Source organism: Cyanistes caeruleus, chromosome 3 (genome assembly GCF_971803275.1).
Source record: "Cyanistes caeruleus chromosome 3, bCyaCae1.hap1.1, whole genome shotgun sequence".
Taxonomy (NCBI): domain Eukaryota; kingdom Metazoa; phylum Chordata; class Aves; order Passeriformes; family Paridae; genus Cyanistes; species Cyanistes caeruleus.
The window spans coordinates 61026085-61044008 of NC_141703.1; the positions used below are offsets into that span (position 1 = coordinate 61026085).

General features: G+C 45.6%; 1 protein-coding gene across 1 annotated transcript in view; it reads right to left on the minus strand.

Moving 5' to 3' along the window:
• Nucleotides 1–17117, minus strand: part of SIAH3 (siah E3 ubiquitin protein ligase family member 3) — a 41835-nt gene extending 24718 nt beyond the window's left edge. The window contains exon 1 of the mRNA XM_023938698.2: nucleotides 16618–17117. Within this exon, the coding sequence (XP_023794466.1) occupies nucleotides 16618–16752 (135 nt within the window). The 5' untranslated portion in view covers nucleotides 16753–17117. The remainder of the gene's footprint in view (nucleotides 1–16617) is intronic.
• Between the last annotated feature and the right edge of the window lie 807 nt (nucleotides 17118–17924).

Here is a 17924-nt window from a genome sequence, read left to right on the forward strand (position 1 = left end):
TCCCCTGAAACAGGAACTTCAGTACTTAATTAGAACAGAAGTAGCATTAAGGCATTTTAATTCTGGTAAGGCTGGGCAAGGGGAGCAGAAAGGGACCACAGCTGATCCCCATGCCATAGGGTGATCAGGGCTGCCCCAGGAACCTGCAGGAGCAGATGCTCTGCAGGGAGGGTTCTCTCTGTCCTCTCCTGGATGGGGAAGCCAGCTGGATGGGTCAGGAGGTGACTGGGGGAAAAGTAAAGGAGCAATCCAGCCAAATAGGCCAGGGGCAGGATGCTGCAGCTACCTGTGGGAGAGCAGTGGGGAGAGCTGGGACTCTGCTGGGGTAAGTGGAGTGTGCAGACATCGCTGGCTTTACAGAGTGCTGAAGCATCAGTCAGGAGGTTTGCAAGCTGGGGTGACTTTCACAAAGTCTCAGAGGGCAGAAAGTGCTGATCCAGCAGTCAAGATGAGCTGTAACTGCACCTGTAAAAGCTGGTAGGGAGAAGAGCACAGAGAAAAGGGGCTGTGGAGGGAGCAGGCTGATGTAGTAAACATCGAGGGAAATGTAAGGTACTGCAAAGCTATACTAAATTGATACAAACTTTTGCTGCTATTTTGTTAACATTCAGGAAGAAGAAAACACTGAACAATGCCTTCCCAGCTTTGCCAAAGCCTTCCAAGGTAATCAAATGTAGCCTTTTTTTGTTTTCTGCTGACAGTACCGTTTCTAAAAATATCATATTTTGCCCATAGACCTGTGATCTCTATTGACTAAAGTAATTGTGTCCAAACCAGAGGACTTTCTAAAAGATGTCTGGGAGCTGAAGTTGTGGCCTTGAGCTCCTGAGGAAAGATACTGGGTTTGGATTTGTGCAGCTGGTCTGGTTAGGCTGCCATAAGAGCCTCTTCTAGCTTTAAAGGATGTGAATTTATGTCTGTGAGGCATGACTATTTCACTGTGCCCTCACCAAAGCTTCACCCTCTGTTATGTCAGTGAAGTTTCAAATAAGAGCAGAAATGGAAGAGCCATTTAACTTGTGCAATTTCCATCTCATCTGGGGAGTTATAGCAGAAGGAACACTAGAAGGACCACACTGTTGCTAGGTCCTGATGGGTGCAAATTCCCTTTCTAATTAATATTCGTTAGTGTGTATGTATCACTTAACCCAGGTCTGAAACACAGAAATGTGCTGTTCGTGGCAACCATCTCTTCTCATCAGATCATGACAGGCCAGCAGCTTTATGGAAGCTTTTGGTACCTGCTCTGTCTAGAGAAGAGTTGATTTATGGTTCGCTTAATGAACATTCTTCTATTACATATTGATTTTCTGCGTGTTTAATAGTTTAACTTTGAAATGATGTGAAGGCTATAACTACATTAAGCCCATACAAACAGCAAAATGCCCTGACATAATAAAGCAAAAAATTGTTGCTGACCTGCAGCTGGTGCATTCTCCCTCTGAGAGCCAGCCTAAGCATCATAGCCAACATGTTCTCTCAAATAATATTTCTCACAGGTGTGCTCATAAGTGAGTTAATTAAATACCAAATTGGTTATTGTGAGTGCATTTACTGGGCATGAAAAAATAATGCATCTCTGACATTTCCCTCTGTAAATATGTTTTAAATCATTTGTTGGTAGTTAATTACCATACTGCAAAAGGCAAGTAGATATATTTAGGCAAATAGATATATTTTGGATGCTATAAGGCAGCTGCTTTATGGTAATTAAATAACACCAATAGATTATGCTTAGATAAAAATTGTGGAAAATCAGGAGCATCACATAAAGGTATAGCATTTATTGGTTCCCTGGGCATAGCTCCTGGACTAGTGTAGGCACAGAAGGGACACCCATGTTAGTGACAAGGGCAGCACGGAGCAGGAGGGAGGGAGCTGATCTGCAGGAAGCTGTTTTGTTCTGGAGTTGACCTGTCCAGACTCCCTGTTCCCTGGCCCTGAGGTCTGGGGTGGTTGCCAATACTGCAGAACACCACAGGTCCCTTACCACCATGGGTAGCACCCACATGTGAGCCACAGAGCACAGATGCAGGCTTGAGATATCAGGGGGCCCTGCACCCCTGCTGGTTTTGTCCCGAGAAGGATTTACCCCTTGAGTGCATGAATTTATTTCCTTCTTCACCCTAGGGACAGAGTTTGAGGGGTAAAGGCATCAAAACAAAAGGCTTCCTGCTCTTGCCCCTCTCTTTGCTTTACAGCTAGGGCAACCACCTCCTGTTTGGAGATTTGGCTGTGACACTGTGTTGCATCCCAGCTGGCCTTAGCCTTATCCTGCACACTGAAAGTGAAGATAATGCATGAAAAAAATATCATATGGAACTATGACAGCCTTGCTACTCATTTGCTGTGGTGGCAGGTATCAGGAAAATTAAATTCCCTGGCAAGAAAAAGGAAGATTTTTCCTTTGACTGTGGAGTACGTGTCTGTCTTCTATTTCCTGATATGCTCCTCTATTCTCATTTGACCCTGTCCTAAGGCAGTGCACAGTACACCCTTGACATTTCTGCCTGTTAAGAACTTCTTGAAGATCACTGAGGTGACAAGCTTTTTTTTTAATTTGCCATTTGATATTTGGACATATTGTATGAGAATTAACTCCCCTTCCCATAATTAAAACCCGGAGACTGGATGGCTGCACTGCTGACACAGACTTCCTCTTCAGGTTTGACAACTCATGATGCTTAAGACTGAATTAGACAGAATCTTATCACTGTTGTGCACAGGAAACCACCAGGAAAACCCAGTGTGATGAAGTCCATTTTTGTTTATTGGTGAAGATAAGGCTGGTGAATTCTTCCACACATCTATTTTTTTATCAAGTCATTGCTGTGGTGAAGCCTAGATGATTTTTGATTGACCTCCCCAGGCCAGGGGAAAACACAGAGGTTGTTGCACTGACACACACATTTCCAAAGAACTACCTTCAGCTTTGATCAAGGTGGCTGAATTTTACTCTGGTTGTGAGCTGAAAAAAAAGGTGCCACCTTTGCTGTCTTTGTTAGGGAAAAATTCCAGATGTTGTCAGAGATCTGGCCCCAAACCTCAACACACGGTGACAAGGGAGGTTAGGGGGCTGTGCATGCCTTGTGGCATCTACTTCAGACCCTCATTTTCTGACCACCTCTGCCTCCTCCTGCAGTGCCAGGCTGAGGGGGCATCCTCTGCCTCCCTCCTGAAGCCGGGCAACGATGGCACACTGCGCAACGCTGAGGCGGCATGATTGCTCCTTTCCTTCTCAGTGGTGGCTGCATATCAACCGTGGATTAATGAGCCCTCTAAGTATTACTTAATGCTCCTAAAATGCTTTATATTTTCTGCTTGCATTGTAATCATCATTAAGGGATTAAGGTAAAAGAAAAATTATAAACTTAGATGCCTACAGTTAAGCTCCAGCATCCTCATTTTGTTTGTTACCTGTTTACAGCGGTAAGATCAGTAGAGCATATCTTTTGGTCTTACTGACACCAAAAAGATTGGCAACTTCACAGCATTTATGGCAACAGCATCATTTTTGCAGATGGGCCCTTTGCACTCACACAGAAAGTGAACCTACACCACCTGATTTAACTGCTTTGGCCTCCACCCCAAGCCCCTTAACTGATGTCAGGGAATATTGTCCCTCACTAATTTACAGAGAGACAAACCAAAGACACAGATTCCTGCAGAGCATCCCAGCTAGATGATGGCTCCTGCAGCTCCAGCAGCACCATGGAGTGCTGTAGCACATGGATAGACCCATGGCCTGATAGGTCAGGTTTGGAAGGCAGATAGACCACAAGGCCTTGGCGGGATGCTGTGTTGAAGAGATCCTGTCTCCTGCAGGGCTTATTATTTCAGGCACAGAACCCACCTGATGCATTTATTTATCCCCTAGGCTCAGTCTGGCTTGTATCCAGCCTCTGCTACATCTCTGCTCCATCTATTCTTGCACCCCAGCTCCAAGACCTAGAGGTCCAAGAGACAGGCAGCCTGCCAGGGCTGTTGGTGTGTGCCCAAAGGCTCTGTTTGCACATGGAGGGGAAAGGCAGCTTTGGGTACAGAGGAAAGCACAGCAAACTCTCTGTCACTATTCCCAGTAACCTGGGCTCAGAGCACAGACTGGGTCAGTCATCCCTGAGGGATCCTGAGGGAGCTCAGGCTGATTTTGCCCATGAACTCAGGAAGAGATGGGTGGGTCATGGGGAAATTTTGGTGATGCCCACCAAGATGTAGGGTTGTTCCCCACCAGGAAAACAAGTTACCCACAAAAACCAGACCCAAGTTGTAGGACTTCTTGGTGGCAGAGGGGTAGATTTTTGCTCAACTTCTAACATTCAGCTATTTGCAAGTACCAGGTAGCACAGGTCTTCCTGGAACACCTGAGCTGTCATTATGGGTCATCCAGGGCTGAAGCAGGCTGCAACCCACTGTGTGACTTGCCTGTAGAGAGCTTCAAGGTCCTTTTCCACAAAAAATAACTCAGAAGCTACTTGGTCTGCAAGTTTCTTCTAAAAGCCAAGAAGCAAAAGTTACTATTACAAAAAATGCTGAAAGGCTGCTTTTGGCAGATTTTCCCTATGAGTGAGTAATGAAAAGATTTTCCCTTTCCCAGCATCTGCTTCATCAGACTGAGTTCTCTTGCTACCGGCTGTTCATTGGCCACTGGCAAATTGAAGTTGCTTTAGTTAAAGCAACAAATAAGCAAAGTATCCAGACACAGCCTGGATTTATCTGTGAGCTGGGATGTTCTTTTCTAATCACTGGTTTATTATTAAAAAATCATTAAAAGCTTAAAAATTATTAAGAGATACCTCACAGTAAGCTCATGTTTAGCTGCAAGTATAAATTATCTCCAGTAGCCTTGCGAAGCTTCTGGCTGCTTTCAGATCTGTTTTCTGATAGTGCCTTCATCTTTTACCAACAGCCTGAAACAAAATTCAGTTTTTATAATCAGTTATTTACAAATCAGTGGTTATGTTTGTGCAACCATTCACGACCCTAATGTTTTTGAGTCTCTTTTTTGAAATACTTTCTATGGCAGAAGAAACTCAGTAAAAATTTCATTTTCCTTCAAAGCTGTATCATTTCCCATGTGATTTAGACCCTTGAGATTCCAGGCAGGAACAGTAATTGGACAAAGGGTTCCAGTTTGGCTGTATGGGGGGAGCCAGAATAAGTGATAGTGAATTACTGCAAGCATTTGCATTTGTTTTCCTGACACAGTTTAAATCTTGACCTGGGCATAGCCATGACTTGTCTGCAGGTAGACATGTACCTATTTGTAAGGAATGTGCTCCTGCTGCATTGCTGCCTTCTTTGAGTTTGCACTCTGCTGAGGCTGGCGTGTGGCTGTGAAAAAATTGTATTTTCAGCCACTCCTTGAAGCACAAATAATGAAAAGTTTAAGCCAGAGTTGATGTCTTGAGGGAAATATTTAAATGGGAAACTGCTTGGCTCAACAGGGGTAAAGACATCCCCAAAAAGCATTTGCCAGAATGATGGCAGAGGGGAAACTGAATGAGGCAGACAATACCCTGACCACATCACAACTATTTTCTAGGAATGTGAGGAGAGAAAATAAGATCTGAACATATCTTCCAAGTCACCAAACCTGATACAAAACATTTTTGAAGGAACTGTGTCTTGGGTTCCTGTCAGATACCTTCTGGTGAAGCTTGCTATGGTGGCCTAGGACATTCCTGATTCCAGGACCAACACAGCCAGTGCCAAGGCAGCAAAGGAGAACATGTACTTGCATTTCACCTGTCTCTCTACTCTGACATATAAATTCAAACTAGTTTAATAAACCCACAAAAGCCTGTGAAATGGGGGTGGCCTGAGAACCAAGCTTTGCTTCCCACTCTGCTGCCACTGCACCAGGGCAGCTTTTAAGGAACCAACAAAGTCATGGGGAATGAGAAGATCTTCCTCCAACAAAGCCCCCCCAAACAAAACACAGGTCACCCCCAGACTTCCATACTGAAAAGCATGAGCTAGCCTAAAAAGGCTGGGAAAGTCAGCATTTCCTTGCCTCTAGTGATGCTATCTCATCCTAACTCACCAAAATCTGCACTATACCTCTGGCTTTCAGTGATCTAAGACAAACAGAAGCAGACTCCATTGAGCCTGTGAGCAGAACCCAGGCAGGGAACAGAGACAACACTACCTAAGTAACCTCTCTGCTTTGTGCCTCTTTGCACAGTGAATTAACACAGCTTGCACAGCCAAAAGCAGGTCTGAAGCATCAGGGATTCTGCCACAGGGGGAAAGTAATAATGAAGCAGTTAATTGAATAAGCCCAGGAATTTTTTTTTTTCCTGCTGGAAGCCATTCCATAAGGAGAATGAGAGGAAGATTTGTCCAAGTGGATTATTTTTTCATGTGACTTGCTCTGTATTATTTTCTCCATTCAGCACTCTTTAGGAACATATTTACACTTGTGCCATCATGCAAAGTCTTTTCTGGTAGATTTTGAACAATCTGTCTTCTCATTGTCAGAATTTGTTTAGTATTGCTTGCAATTACAAATAAGGGTGTTTGTCCCAAAGCATATTTTGGAGTATGTCTTTTGCTATCCCTCATTTGCCACAGTGACCTCCTTTCCAGTCCAGACTGATTTAATTAGCTGGTGATATCTCTGGGCTTTGGACAGCCATGAGGATTTGCATTTCTGATGAGTTTGAATTACCAGATACTTGTATAACTGGCATAGCTCCATAGTTTTTCACTGGTCAATCTCCAGGGCTGAACTTGGATTCCCAAGTGCATCTCACATGACTTTCTGCTTGCCTTCATTCTTTTCAGATACGTTTTTCTGATACAATTTTGGCTCTGTCATTGCTGAGGCAAATGTTCAAAGATTGCTCTCGCCGCCCTTACACTGCTGCACCTCCCTGTTCACACCAAGTTCTGTTCTTATAGAGTATTGCAGGGTCTGAAGAATTCAGGTGGGAAAGGAGTTCTGGGCAGTTCTGGATGTGACCTCAGAAGTTGCACTGCAGCTGGTTTACAGTCCTGCTAACACAGCTCAGGATGAGGCTGGTCTTTGCCCCAAGGGTACATTGCTGGCTCATGCTCAGCTTATCTACCAGGCAGGTGCCCTTTGTCCTTCTGGCAAAGGTAGTAAAATCCATGCTTTGTTCACTCACTTTGCCTGAAATTCTGTCGTCAACTAGTTCAAAAAGTAATTCCCTACTTTTTTCCTGGTGATGAGTTCCTTCTAGTAGAAATAAATTGAAAGTTCTCAGCATGAAGTTATATTTTTTTTTGCTATATCTGAAATGTTCCCTGAAAGCTTTCTTTCCTGGAGTGGAAAGAAAATTGTCTTACCTGAACCTGTGTTAAACAGAAAACATAGTATTTGGTGTTACTGTGCCCAAACTTTCGGATTTATCTTAAGGAGACAGCTATCCTGCTTGGTTTTTTTGGGTTTTTTTGCATGAGTCAAAGGAATTGTAGGGTATCAGTGGGATCCATTTAATTTAACTTCAGCTGGACACAATAGAAATGACTAAAAATTACATATCCATCCCAAGTTAGTCTTAGAGCTTCTTTGAGGATGAGGAATCTCGCTGATCCTAGACTCCTAAGGATGCTGCACCACAAAGAGAACCTCAGCTCTCAGGCAGAAAAAGCAGGGAACTCACAGTACTGCCCTCCATTTACAAGCAAAGCTGATCTTCCTGAATTCCCCTCCCCTGTGCTTTTTCACACAAGGGAGTCCAACCAGCATAGACAGCACATCTCTGTGTGCAACCAGGTGTCCTCAGCTGAGCATTGCAATGCAGCACTCAGACATCCCTACTGAGGAGGAGGAGGATGTCTTCAGCCTGCCCTGAACCCTTCAAAAGGGGTGGGAAAGTTTGCTGAACTCCAGCAGGTTTTTCATACGGTCTTTTGCTGGATTGAGTTTGATAATTTTCAGAATAAGTATGTCTGAATAAGTGTCTGATCCTGCAAAACATCCATATTTTTCCATCTGTCCCCCTGAGTGCTCCTGCTGAGGCTGGGGTACTGCCATGATCACCCCACTTCCCACCATCCTGCTGTTCCCATTTCAGCCTCTCATTTTCACAAAGGCTGAAGGTGACTGTAACCATTCCCTTACCCCAGCTGCCCTATGTAATCCCTGTGTGGTGGTCATTTACTCCATTTTTACGCTTATTACTTTGCTTATTTTCCACATGGTGGTTCCCAGGAGTGGAAGAACATTTTCATCCTCTGCTGATGTGGTTTTCTGCTCTGTAGCATCCACCTCCTTGCTCATCTATAGCATTTGTGTTCTGCACAAGGAGATGTTACCAATTTAACATTTTTCTGTCTTATTTATGCTCCATTTCTCTGTTTCTCTTTATATTTCAGCTGGCATTTGATGTGAAAGAGTGTGTGATCTTGTGTTTAAAATATTCACAAGGACCTGTGTCTCTTCTCAGCTATGCATTTACTGTAGCTGATGGGCACTTCATCAGCTACTCTGAACCCTAATATTTCCATGTGTGAAATACTAAAGCTGTTCGAAATGACTTATTTTTTACTGAGGAGGCAAATCTGAAAGTGAAAAAGGGTTTCAGTTTGGATCAGATCAGAATGAAACTGCTCTGGAAGAAAAGACTGGAACTGAAAGCAGTGCATCTGGTATGGAAATAGGTGATTAATTTCTTCCCAAAATTGTTTCAAACATTTCTGTCTTTTAAAAAAAGGATGCCAAAATAAACATACAAAGTACTCAAAGGTCTCTGCTGTTCTCCTCCAGTGACCCTTTCATGGTATTGCTGAGATGAGAGGGGAGAGCTAAAGATAAATCCATTAATGTTATATAAGATGCTCAGAAATGCCTCTAAATTAATAAAAGTACTTCGAGTTGTACACTTCACATGTTTCAGGAAATCTATTAGCAGTGCCAAGATGTTCTTCCCTCTTTGGAGAATGCTGTGGGAGAGCTGAGCAGGAGCACTGCAGGTGGTTATTAGCAGCAGGTCACCCAGAGCAATTTTCAGGAAGTCTCCATGCTCAAGTGAAATTTTCCATTCAGCACAGCCCACAATAATCCCAAGGGATAAAAGCTTTGTGTGAGGTTCTGAAAAACAGCTGAGCCCCTGCCCTGCCGAGCTGCTTGCCCTTGCAGTGTGGAAACAGAAGGGACATGTGTCTACTTTGGCGGTGCTCACATGAAACCGCCAGCTTGAATCCCTGCTGAAAGTGGATTTGTTTTGCCACACCAAAGCAGAGGGCTGATATTCTCTTTTGGGAGCTGGTGGGATCATGTCCACGCCTCACTGTGCTGGGTGGACAACAAGAGCAGTGGCTCCTTCAGTTGGAGTGCTTGCTCAAGCTCCAGACCAGTGCAGGATGGCAATTAAATTTTTCAGGCATATAAAGCCCTTGGCTTCCTTGCCATCTGCATCCACAGCTGGTCACACATTTCACCACTTCTGGTAGCTCTCCTGGTCTTGCCTGTAATCATGTTGAAGTGAAACTTCATCTGTCAATAGCCAAATTGGTAGCATCAAGGATTGAATGATTGTACTTTCTTCTGAAACAGCTTGGAGGAAAATAAGACATCCAAAGTTGTGGTGAAGTTAGAGATGGTTGCCTTTCAGCAGGAGCAAGAAAAGCCCCTGATTAAGTTTTTGAACAACAGATGGGGCGAATCTTTTGCTTTAAGACTTTGGTACAGCAGGGAATGGGAAGCAGGAAAAAGAGCAAGAGCAGAGAAGAAAAGATACGTAACAAAAAGAGGCAAGCTAAGGAAAAAGAGAAAAATAATGTATTCTGATAAGGTATTTAATGACTTAACATCCGTGCTTTGTTTCCCCAATACACCAGATGCATACAGAGGAGGGCTGGGAAGTTGCTGTCATGTTCAGCTAGACCCAAGCAGCTCCCCCTAGCTCCATCAGAAGTTGAAATGGCTCAGCGCTGCTCAGTTCTCCTGCAAAAATCACAGCAAAAGCAGGCCAAGTGTACTGCCTAAACCTTGTTCAGCTCTCCAAAGGAATTCCCTCCTTTTTGGTGGCTCATGTGCTGCCCGACACCCACCTCCAGGGGCTCTGTACCACTCTGTGCCATGCCATGTGTGCCAATGCCACAGGAGGTGCCAAGGGCAGCCCATCATGGCCATTGCTCCCATGGTCACCATGCCAGAGGAGCAGCAGACCTCGACACCCCAACCCCACACCTCCAGGAGAGTATGGCTGTGTCCTCTCCTGCTCCTCACTTCCTCACTCAGTTCCCAGTAAAGCTGCATAAAGAACTGTCTTCCCCCCACTGCCACCCTGTGAAATTATTGCAGGACTCAGTTTTTCTCTCAGCTGGGGGATGCCAATTTCCTGTTGTGAGGGGAAGAGTTTGGGGGTGTCAAAAGAGACATGAAGTCTCAACTCTGAGCCAGGCAGAACAAGAATTATGGGCTTTTAAACAGCATAGGAAGCACCAAAGTCCCAGGAAGGCAGGGCGCAGACACAGCAGCCCCTCTCCTTCATTTTACCAGAGCTCTTGGGATCTTATGTGTTACCTTTAAACTCAATTTCTTGCATTATTTAAGAACCTCAGATTGTTTCTAAGAAAAAAACGACGCTTTTAAATGTCACCCAGCTATGTATGCTGGGAGTTCTTTGCTACCTGGTGAGAATCTTAATGGTTAAACAAAAAAAATTATACTCTCTGTAAATTCTGACTTTGAGGCAAAATTCATGGTGTCTGGGAACCTGACTGAGGACATTTTAGCACCTGGGACTTGCAGGACCATATTCAGTGTGACTTGGTTTTCCTGGGAAGCAGACTGAGACCTTGCCACTGATTCCATGTAATCAAGCCTTGTATTAAAACACTGCTTTTTCCTCAGCACCCTCTGTGTTAGTCACAGCAATTCCTTTGGGACAGTATTTCTCCCAAGAGAGTAACCTGGGCTATTATGTCTAACCCAAAGGGCTGCACTGAGAAATTCCTGATATACTGAGCCATATCAGAGTGGGTGGATTAAAAAGTAATATGTGGCAGTGTCTGGAGGCTACACCTCATGTTGCTGTCAAACACCTTGTCAAGGGGAGAGAGGTTTCTCTAATATTAAAATAACAGCACTGTCTTCCATTGATAACATCTGACTTCAAATGTCCCACAACCAGGTCAGATTTAATATCGAATCAGAGAATCCTAGAATATTTTGAGTTGGGAGGGACCTTTAAAAGGCTATCTACTTCAGCCCCACCACAATGAGTAGGGACATCTTCAGTGAGATCAGGCTGCTCAGAGCCCTGTCCAGCCTGACCTTGGAAGTTTCCAGCTACAGGGAATTAACCACCTCTCTGGGAACATTGCCAGTGCGTCACCACCCTTATCATAAAAAAACTTCTTCGTTATATCTAATCTAAATCGATCCTCCTTCAGTTTTAAACCATTACCCCTTGTGCTATTGCCTCAAATTCGAAATCAAATGTGGCTGGGAAAGGACTCAGTGCTTGCCTTCTCTATCCCACCTCCAGAGCTGTAACATGACACACAGGACCAGCTAACAAGGGTAATTAACTTTCCACAGTGGGCTGGGGCTGTCAGGTGAGGGGAAGGAAGCCTGAGCCTATTAACACAGAAACTTCTGAGGTGGGGGCTCTTTCCCTCCCTCTCCCAAGGGGACACCGTGGTTGTGAGACCACGCAGAAGCTCAGAGCTGTCCTGCTTTGCAGCTCGCTTGCAGGGGAGCCCTTGCTGCCCTTTGCTGTATTCCATGGTCATGCAGGTGAATGCATCTGCAGGCTTAAGGTTAATGGATTGCTGGAGGGGGATTCCTGGGGCCAGGGAGCAGCAGCGAATGGAGAACTCTCGGGGAGAGCTGCCTGAGTGTGCTGCGCCTCCTCTCTGCAGGGCACCCTCCAAGTCACATCTCAGGACAGACCGAGGCTCCTGGGGTGCTCAGGGTATCCCTTCAAACAGGACTGAAGGAGGAGTGACAAAGCCCTGCCTGCTGCTACCCACATCCCCACGAAAGGATTTGAAATCTGAGGTGCCCAGTGCTCACACAGCCCTAGCCCACAGCTGGGGTTGGAAACAGGCCAGGAGCTCGGGTTTGCAGATAGCAGAGCGTTTTACAGATCCTCTCCTTGCAGCTGTCACAATCCTGCTGGACACTGGGGCCAAACAGCACTTTGTCCCCAAATCACAGCCCTGCATGGGAGATTTGGGGCTGCCTGGGCTGAGACAGTGGCATGTGGGGGTTGTTGGCAGTAGGTTTCAGAGTTGCTCTCCTCCCTTGCACCAAATAGATTTCTTGAGGGTGTAACGCACCCTAGCACTTTAATCCTCCTGGGGATAAAGTGGATTACAATGCTATTTGGCTGGCCACTGGGTGCAGAGCCAAACTGTTATAACAGGATTCAAATCCCTTCCCTAAGCCAGAGTAGATTTGCTTGCTGATTTAAAAACTAGCCAAAAGACAGCTTGGACCCATAAACCGTGTTATGACCCTTCCAGAATATAAGATTGAACTGTTTTATGACCTTGTTTGAATATTCCTTTTTGTAATTCATCAAATTCCTTGAAGTACTACAGAAGTGGAGACTGGTGTTTTTTCACAAAAATACTGTAAACACACTTTTTTATTATTTAAAAGAACAGTTTTCACACTCCCCAAAGAGTTAAAAATTGTGTGTAAAAAGTTGTAACTCCTTGAATAAGGAAGAACTGTTTTATCTAGCCATATGCAGCATCTCATGAAGCATCAGCACCTGTCTGGAATGTGATTGCACACTGCTGTCCCCTGCCATGTGAGGATGGCTATAGGGACTGGGACTGATGCTAAGGAGTGAGGATACCTCTCCTCAACTTCACCTTCTTTCCAGTTTGCAGTTCTGGGGAGAATTGTTATTGAGAGGGGACAAATGTACAGGAATTCACTGAGCCTCACCCTCTGCAGGGTCGGAAAGCCCTGCCCCTTTCTTCCATGTAAGTGGGCGACCTTTAAACTTCCCCTGCATGCTGGGACCTGCAGCCAGCAGCATAAGTGTTACTCCTTTAATCTGTATGGTTTTGGAGGGAGCAGCCACCTGGCTAGAGAGCTCTGTTGCCCAGCTGTGCCTGTCCAAGGGAAGATGTCAGGTTGACCACACGCTTTAAGGAAGACAGGTTGCAAAGTAATGGATGTAATATGACTGAGGACTAAGGTGACCTATAGAAGTGTGGTAAATAAGTGGTTTTCTCTGCTTGGCAAGTGAATTTTGATCCCAGCATAGCACTGTGCTGTGAGACGTTGCTATGTCTGGGAAAGCTTTGTAGGAGGACAAAGAACAGAACACAGCAAGAAGGACAAAGGCTCCAAAACAAACACCCCTTCCCATCCATACTCCTGCCAAAATGACACAACAGAGGGGGACAGTTGCAAAATTGTCTTTCCTTCTTAGAGTCACCCATGTCAGCCTGTGGAGTGCAGGGAAAATAGCAGCAGATCAATAGAGGTGTCTCTGCTGACACTTTTACCATCTTGCCCTTTAAGAAACACAGAAATGTTCATCAGCCTTTCCAATTAATGAGCCTTTCAGTGTGTTTCTCTCTAAGTGTGTGCTTGTCTACCAACCTCTGGATCTCTCATAAAAGCAGAGGTAAGTGGCTGGCTCTGGTCATTGTCAGAGGTCCAGGGTGTGATGATGATGACAGTGTTCTGGCATAACTTTACAGGAGTTCCCCTTGGGCTAGCCCCCTTGTCTTGGTCTGTGACAGCAGAAGCTGGTGCAAACTTCCCTGGAGAGCACCAGGTCTCCCCTGTCCTCTGCTGCTCACTGAGTGCTTTCTGTGATGCCACATCTCTGACACACACACAAATGATCACCAGCCACGAATCCTCCTGTGTGGGCTGAATCCCACTACCATCCCTGAGCACTCCCTTGGGTGGAGGAGTGAAAATGGAGGTCCTGCAGCAATTGATTTTAATGAAGTTATGTGCGTTGGCACTGATTGAGGACCTGGCCTGTGTGAAGGATGTCAATGTGCATAATCACACCGGAGTGTGATGCCTGCCATTTATCATTTGCACCAATCAGCCAGGAGTCCCCTTGCAGCAGCACTGTGGAGATACAGAGTAAAGCAATCCCTTTGCAAAGGGCTTACAATTTTGGAGTAAGCACAAACATTTAAGCCTTGAAGAAAAGGGAGAGAAATGACATTGCTCCCAGCCCTTGTTTCCTAGCAGGTTTGTATTCATCGACCACGAACCTTAATACAGTTTTCACTCCACTTGTCAATTGTTAAGATAGATTCGGGGGCTGTCAACAAAATGTTACAGTTGAAAAGACCCAGCTAGAAATAATAGACTAAGAAACATCGAAGTAGTCATAATACTGTAAACCACCACAGAGGAATAAGTTTGGCCCTTTCACCTTTCATGGTCCCTTAGAGGTCTTTTGAGAGCAGCAACAGCCTCCCTGTGCATCCCTGGAGGAGAAATGGGCACCCTGAGAAGGAGGTTCACCCGGCTTGACTTTGACCCCAGGTTTTGGACAAGGTGCCTTGCTTGCCCATCACCAGCAGGCTCCAGCTGGCCCTCAGGCTGCTGTGGGTGAACAACTGTGTCATGCTGGGCACAAAGGGACCTGATTCCCACCTCTCCTCTGGATGCTGCCATAAAGTGGTGATGCATTCCTGATGCAGCTGGAGGGAAGCTGAACACCTGGGGAGCACATCAGAGCCAAAGCCCACCATATTTATGTGGCTGGTTGTGAGCTGGGTACCCTGGGAGCACTTGCAAAACACTTTTCATTCTACAGTTTGAGGGGTTTATCAGAGCAGAGGGTTTCTCGCAGCTTGTTCAACTGAATAGTGCCTCAACAGGCTCCTGTGAAGACACCTGTGCCATTGGGTTCCCAACGAAGCCTTATCAGGGAAGCAATTCCCACCCAGGTCAAGCTGGGGCTTCACTGACACACCAGACCTTTTCCTAGAGGGTCCTGTTTGTTTCCAAGACAGCTTTGCCTTCAATGCCTGCATTCAAATGCTGCCAAGGCAGTACTGAGATTTTTGTCTTTCTGCCACGCTTTTGTTCTGAGCAGAGAAGAGCTTGGCCATGAGGGATTTTAGCAAAATGAAATGCCCTATGTGTTTAACAGAGCTGCAGCTCCTGCCATAGCAAACGTGCAACTCAGCAGGACCTGAAATGATAAACTTGGGTCTAGTCTTAGGTAACAGTGGAGAAATAGTCACCCCCCTGTATGCTTATGGGACATTATCAGACAGTTCCACTGGCACTGAAATTTTGTTGGGACCTGTTGTGTGTTGACAGCCTTTTTCCTGCTTACTTTTTTTTTTTTTTTTTTTTTTAAATAATTAAAATTATAGATGAAAGTAGCAGGAGACAGTCACATAAAAGGGTTGAGCACAGACTTGAATTCACTTACAAAAGCTCAGCTATTCCTTTTACCCATTCAGCAGACAACCAGACCCTGTCAGATGATGGCAGGGCTGTGTGTTTTTAACTTCCCTTGTGAGGAGCGCGGTGCCGGGAGAGGCGAGCCCGCACCCCAGCTGCTCATCCCCCGGGAATGCCTGCCCCAGCCGGCGGGGCTCAGAGCACAGCCCTGCGGGAAAACCCTCCCTGAAACGCTCTTCCTGCCTAAGCACAGCCTGAGACGGGAAAAGCGGCTGTGCCCTTTTTTTGTGAGGTGATGCTGTTCTGAAGAGGGATTTACTCCATCAATGGACTTCCCAGGGACCAGGAGCTCGGGAAAGATGCTTTCTGCGACCCCTCCAAGTACCTCACAGCGACCCTTGCAGAGCCAAAAATAAGTTGTCCTGAATTAAATTAATTTCTAAGCTTGCACCAGGATAGCGGAGCTACCTCGTAAGTCAGGTCAGCAAGGACTTCTCACGAAACAGAAGCCACTTCATTAAAGTTGGTCATTCACTAGTGTGATAAAGTAATTAAAGCCTCCTGATTGCTTTCTCCCCCTGCTGCTCCTTCTCTACTACAAACATGAAGGCTCTGGTATAGATGGAGCTGTTGACACTTAGTAAAAATTCAGAACTGTGCAAGTAAAAGAAAGGTTTTTATGGGGACTATAAATAGTTTTGCGTTAAAGCAAACGCGTTCTCCCTCCTAAAATAGATTAACCTTGCAAACAGCTTAAGGACAGCTTCAGCGGCAGAGGAATGCCTTCAAGTGCCCCCGGGAGACAGGAGCAGCCGGCTTTCCCCCGAAAGAGCAAACGACAGCGGAGGACATCCCTCTACTGCCACCCCCTCTCTTCCTGGTCCCCACTGCCTGGCAGCATCTCTCTGTGCTGGGGTGTCAGCCTGGGAGACCACACAGCATCCTGCTGCTAGAAAGGGACGTCAATTCATCCGACTAACTTCTCCAATCGTTTTTACCAAACGCTTGCAACATGCACGCTCGTTGTGTGGGTGAAAAGGATGAGGAAACTTTGGGGAGGGGGAGCCGCGACTTCCCACCATCGCTCGGAGCAGTGGGCTGCTTCTCCTTTGCTCCAGAGGGAATCACGCATTCAGACAATGCAAACATCCTCCCTGCAAGGGCTGAGAGTGTTAACAGCACTCTCCCCTTGCTGCCAGAGCGTAATTTCATTCCCTGCGGAGAATCACGGGTGGCGGTGGTGGCAAAGACGAGGAGATGTTAGAAGAGAAAATATGTTTTTAACTCACCTTGAGGCTGTGTGTTGGGTTGACGACGCAGACAAGTTGCCCGGCAGCTGAGAAAACCCTCTTTGCCTTGTAGTGCTGAAACCGCAGGTGAATAAGATCTAAGACAGCCCCAAAGCACTGGGTGAAGAAAAGCATCACAACTTTTGGCGTTGCTGCTGCTGCTGCTGCTGCTCTGCTGCTGCTGCTCTGCTGCTGCTGCTGGCAGTGGGCAGGGGAAGCAGCCGGGGAGCTCTGGAGTCCTTGAGCCCGGGGTGGGAGCGTAGTCAGCGAGAGCTACTCTCCAGCACAGCTTAGCATGCCTTCATATTCATCATCAAAATAAGACGGGAAGAGGCTTGCAGCAGCGGGGTGGCCAATGGAAAGGACAGGAATGTTATCCTTGAGGTCCGGAGACAGCCAATAACAAATGCCTCCCCTCCAGAAACTCCCTGATGAATTGAGCCTGGTGGAGAATGTATTATTGAACATTACCATACATCAGCACATTGCATTTATCTTGTGATTACAGCCAGTCATACGTAAGGCTGTGGAGATATGCAGGCAAAATTGATTGCTTAACATCTCCATTTATTAATTGCCTTAATTTAACAAAGGAGAGCTTGGATAGCGAAACTACGTGTAAGGCGTAGGGAAGAACCCCTCCGGTGGAACTGTTAGAAAGTAGCAAAAATAGGTTAAGCAGACTATGTTTTACTGAGGGAGAGAAATCAAATATGCAAGGAGAGTTACAGTTCCTTGCAGGGGTTAAGCAGAAGTAGAGCTTGCTACATAAATAGATTCTCGTCTGTGCATTCACAGGCTTCAATTTGGATTTTCACTGCTCTGAAGTTTTCTAAATTTTATATCCTGCTACTTCACAAGAGTCCCAGCACACAAATAACATTTTCCCCATCATTGAAAATAGGAGAGGTCAGGTCTCAGGTCTGGTGTAACTTGGAATAACTCCATTTAGAGACAGCAATGTTTTCCTGATTTACACTTGCTGGTGGATCAGGTCTGTTGGACACAAAACATGGTAATTACTGGATGCTGGAACTATGGGAGCATAAAAAGGCACAGAGCATGCTTCTAAAAATAATGAAATACGTGATGCATGAGAGCACACACACACACACACACACACAGAAACTTGCACTGAGGGAAAAGTGGCTTTTAAATCGACAGAATAATTAAACATGCAGAAGGCTTTTCCTTGTCATTCATCTGCATATCAGTGAGCAGGAAATTACGAATTAGCCATTAGATAGTCCTAGGCATTAAAAAGGAATTAGGGAAGTGCAACAAAGATAAACATGCTTTTAGGTATT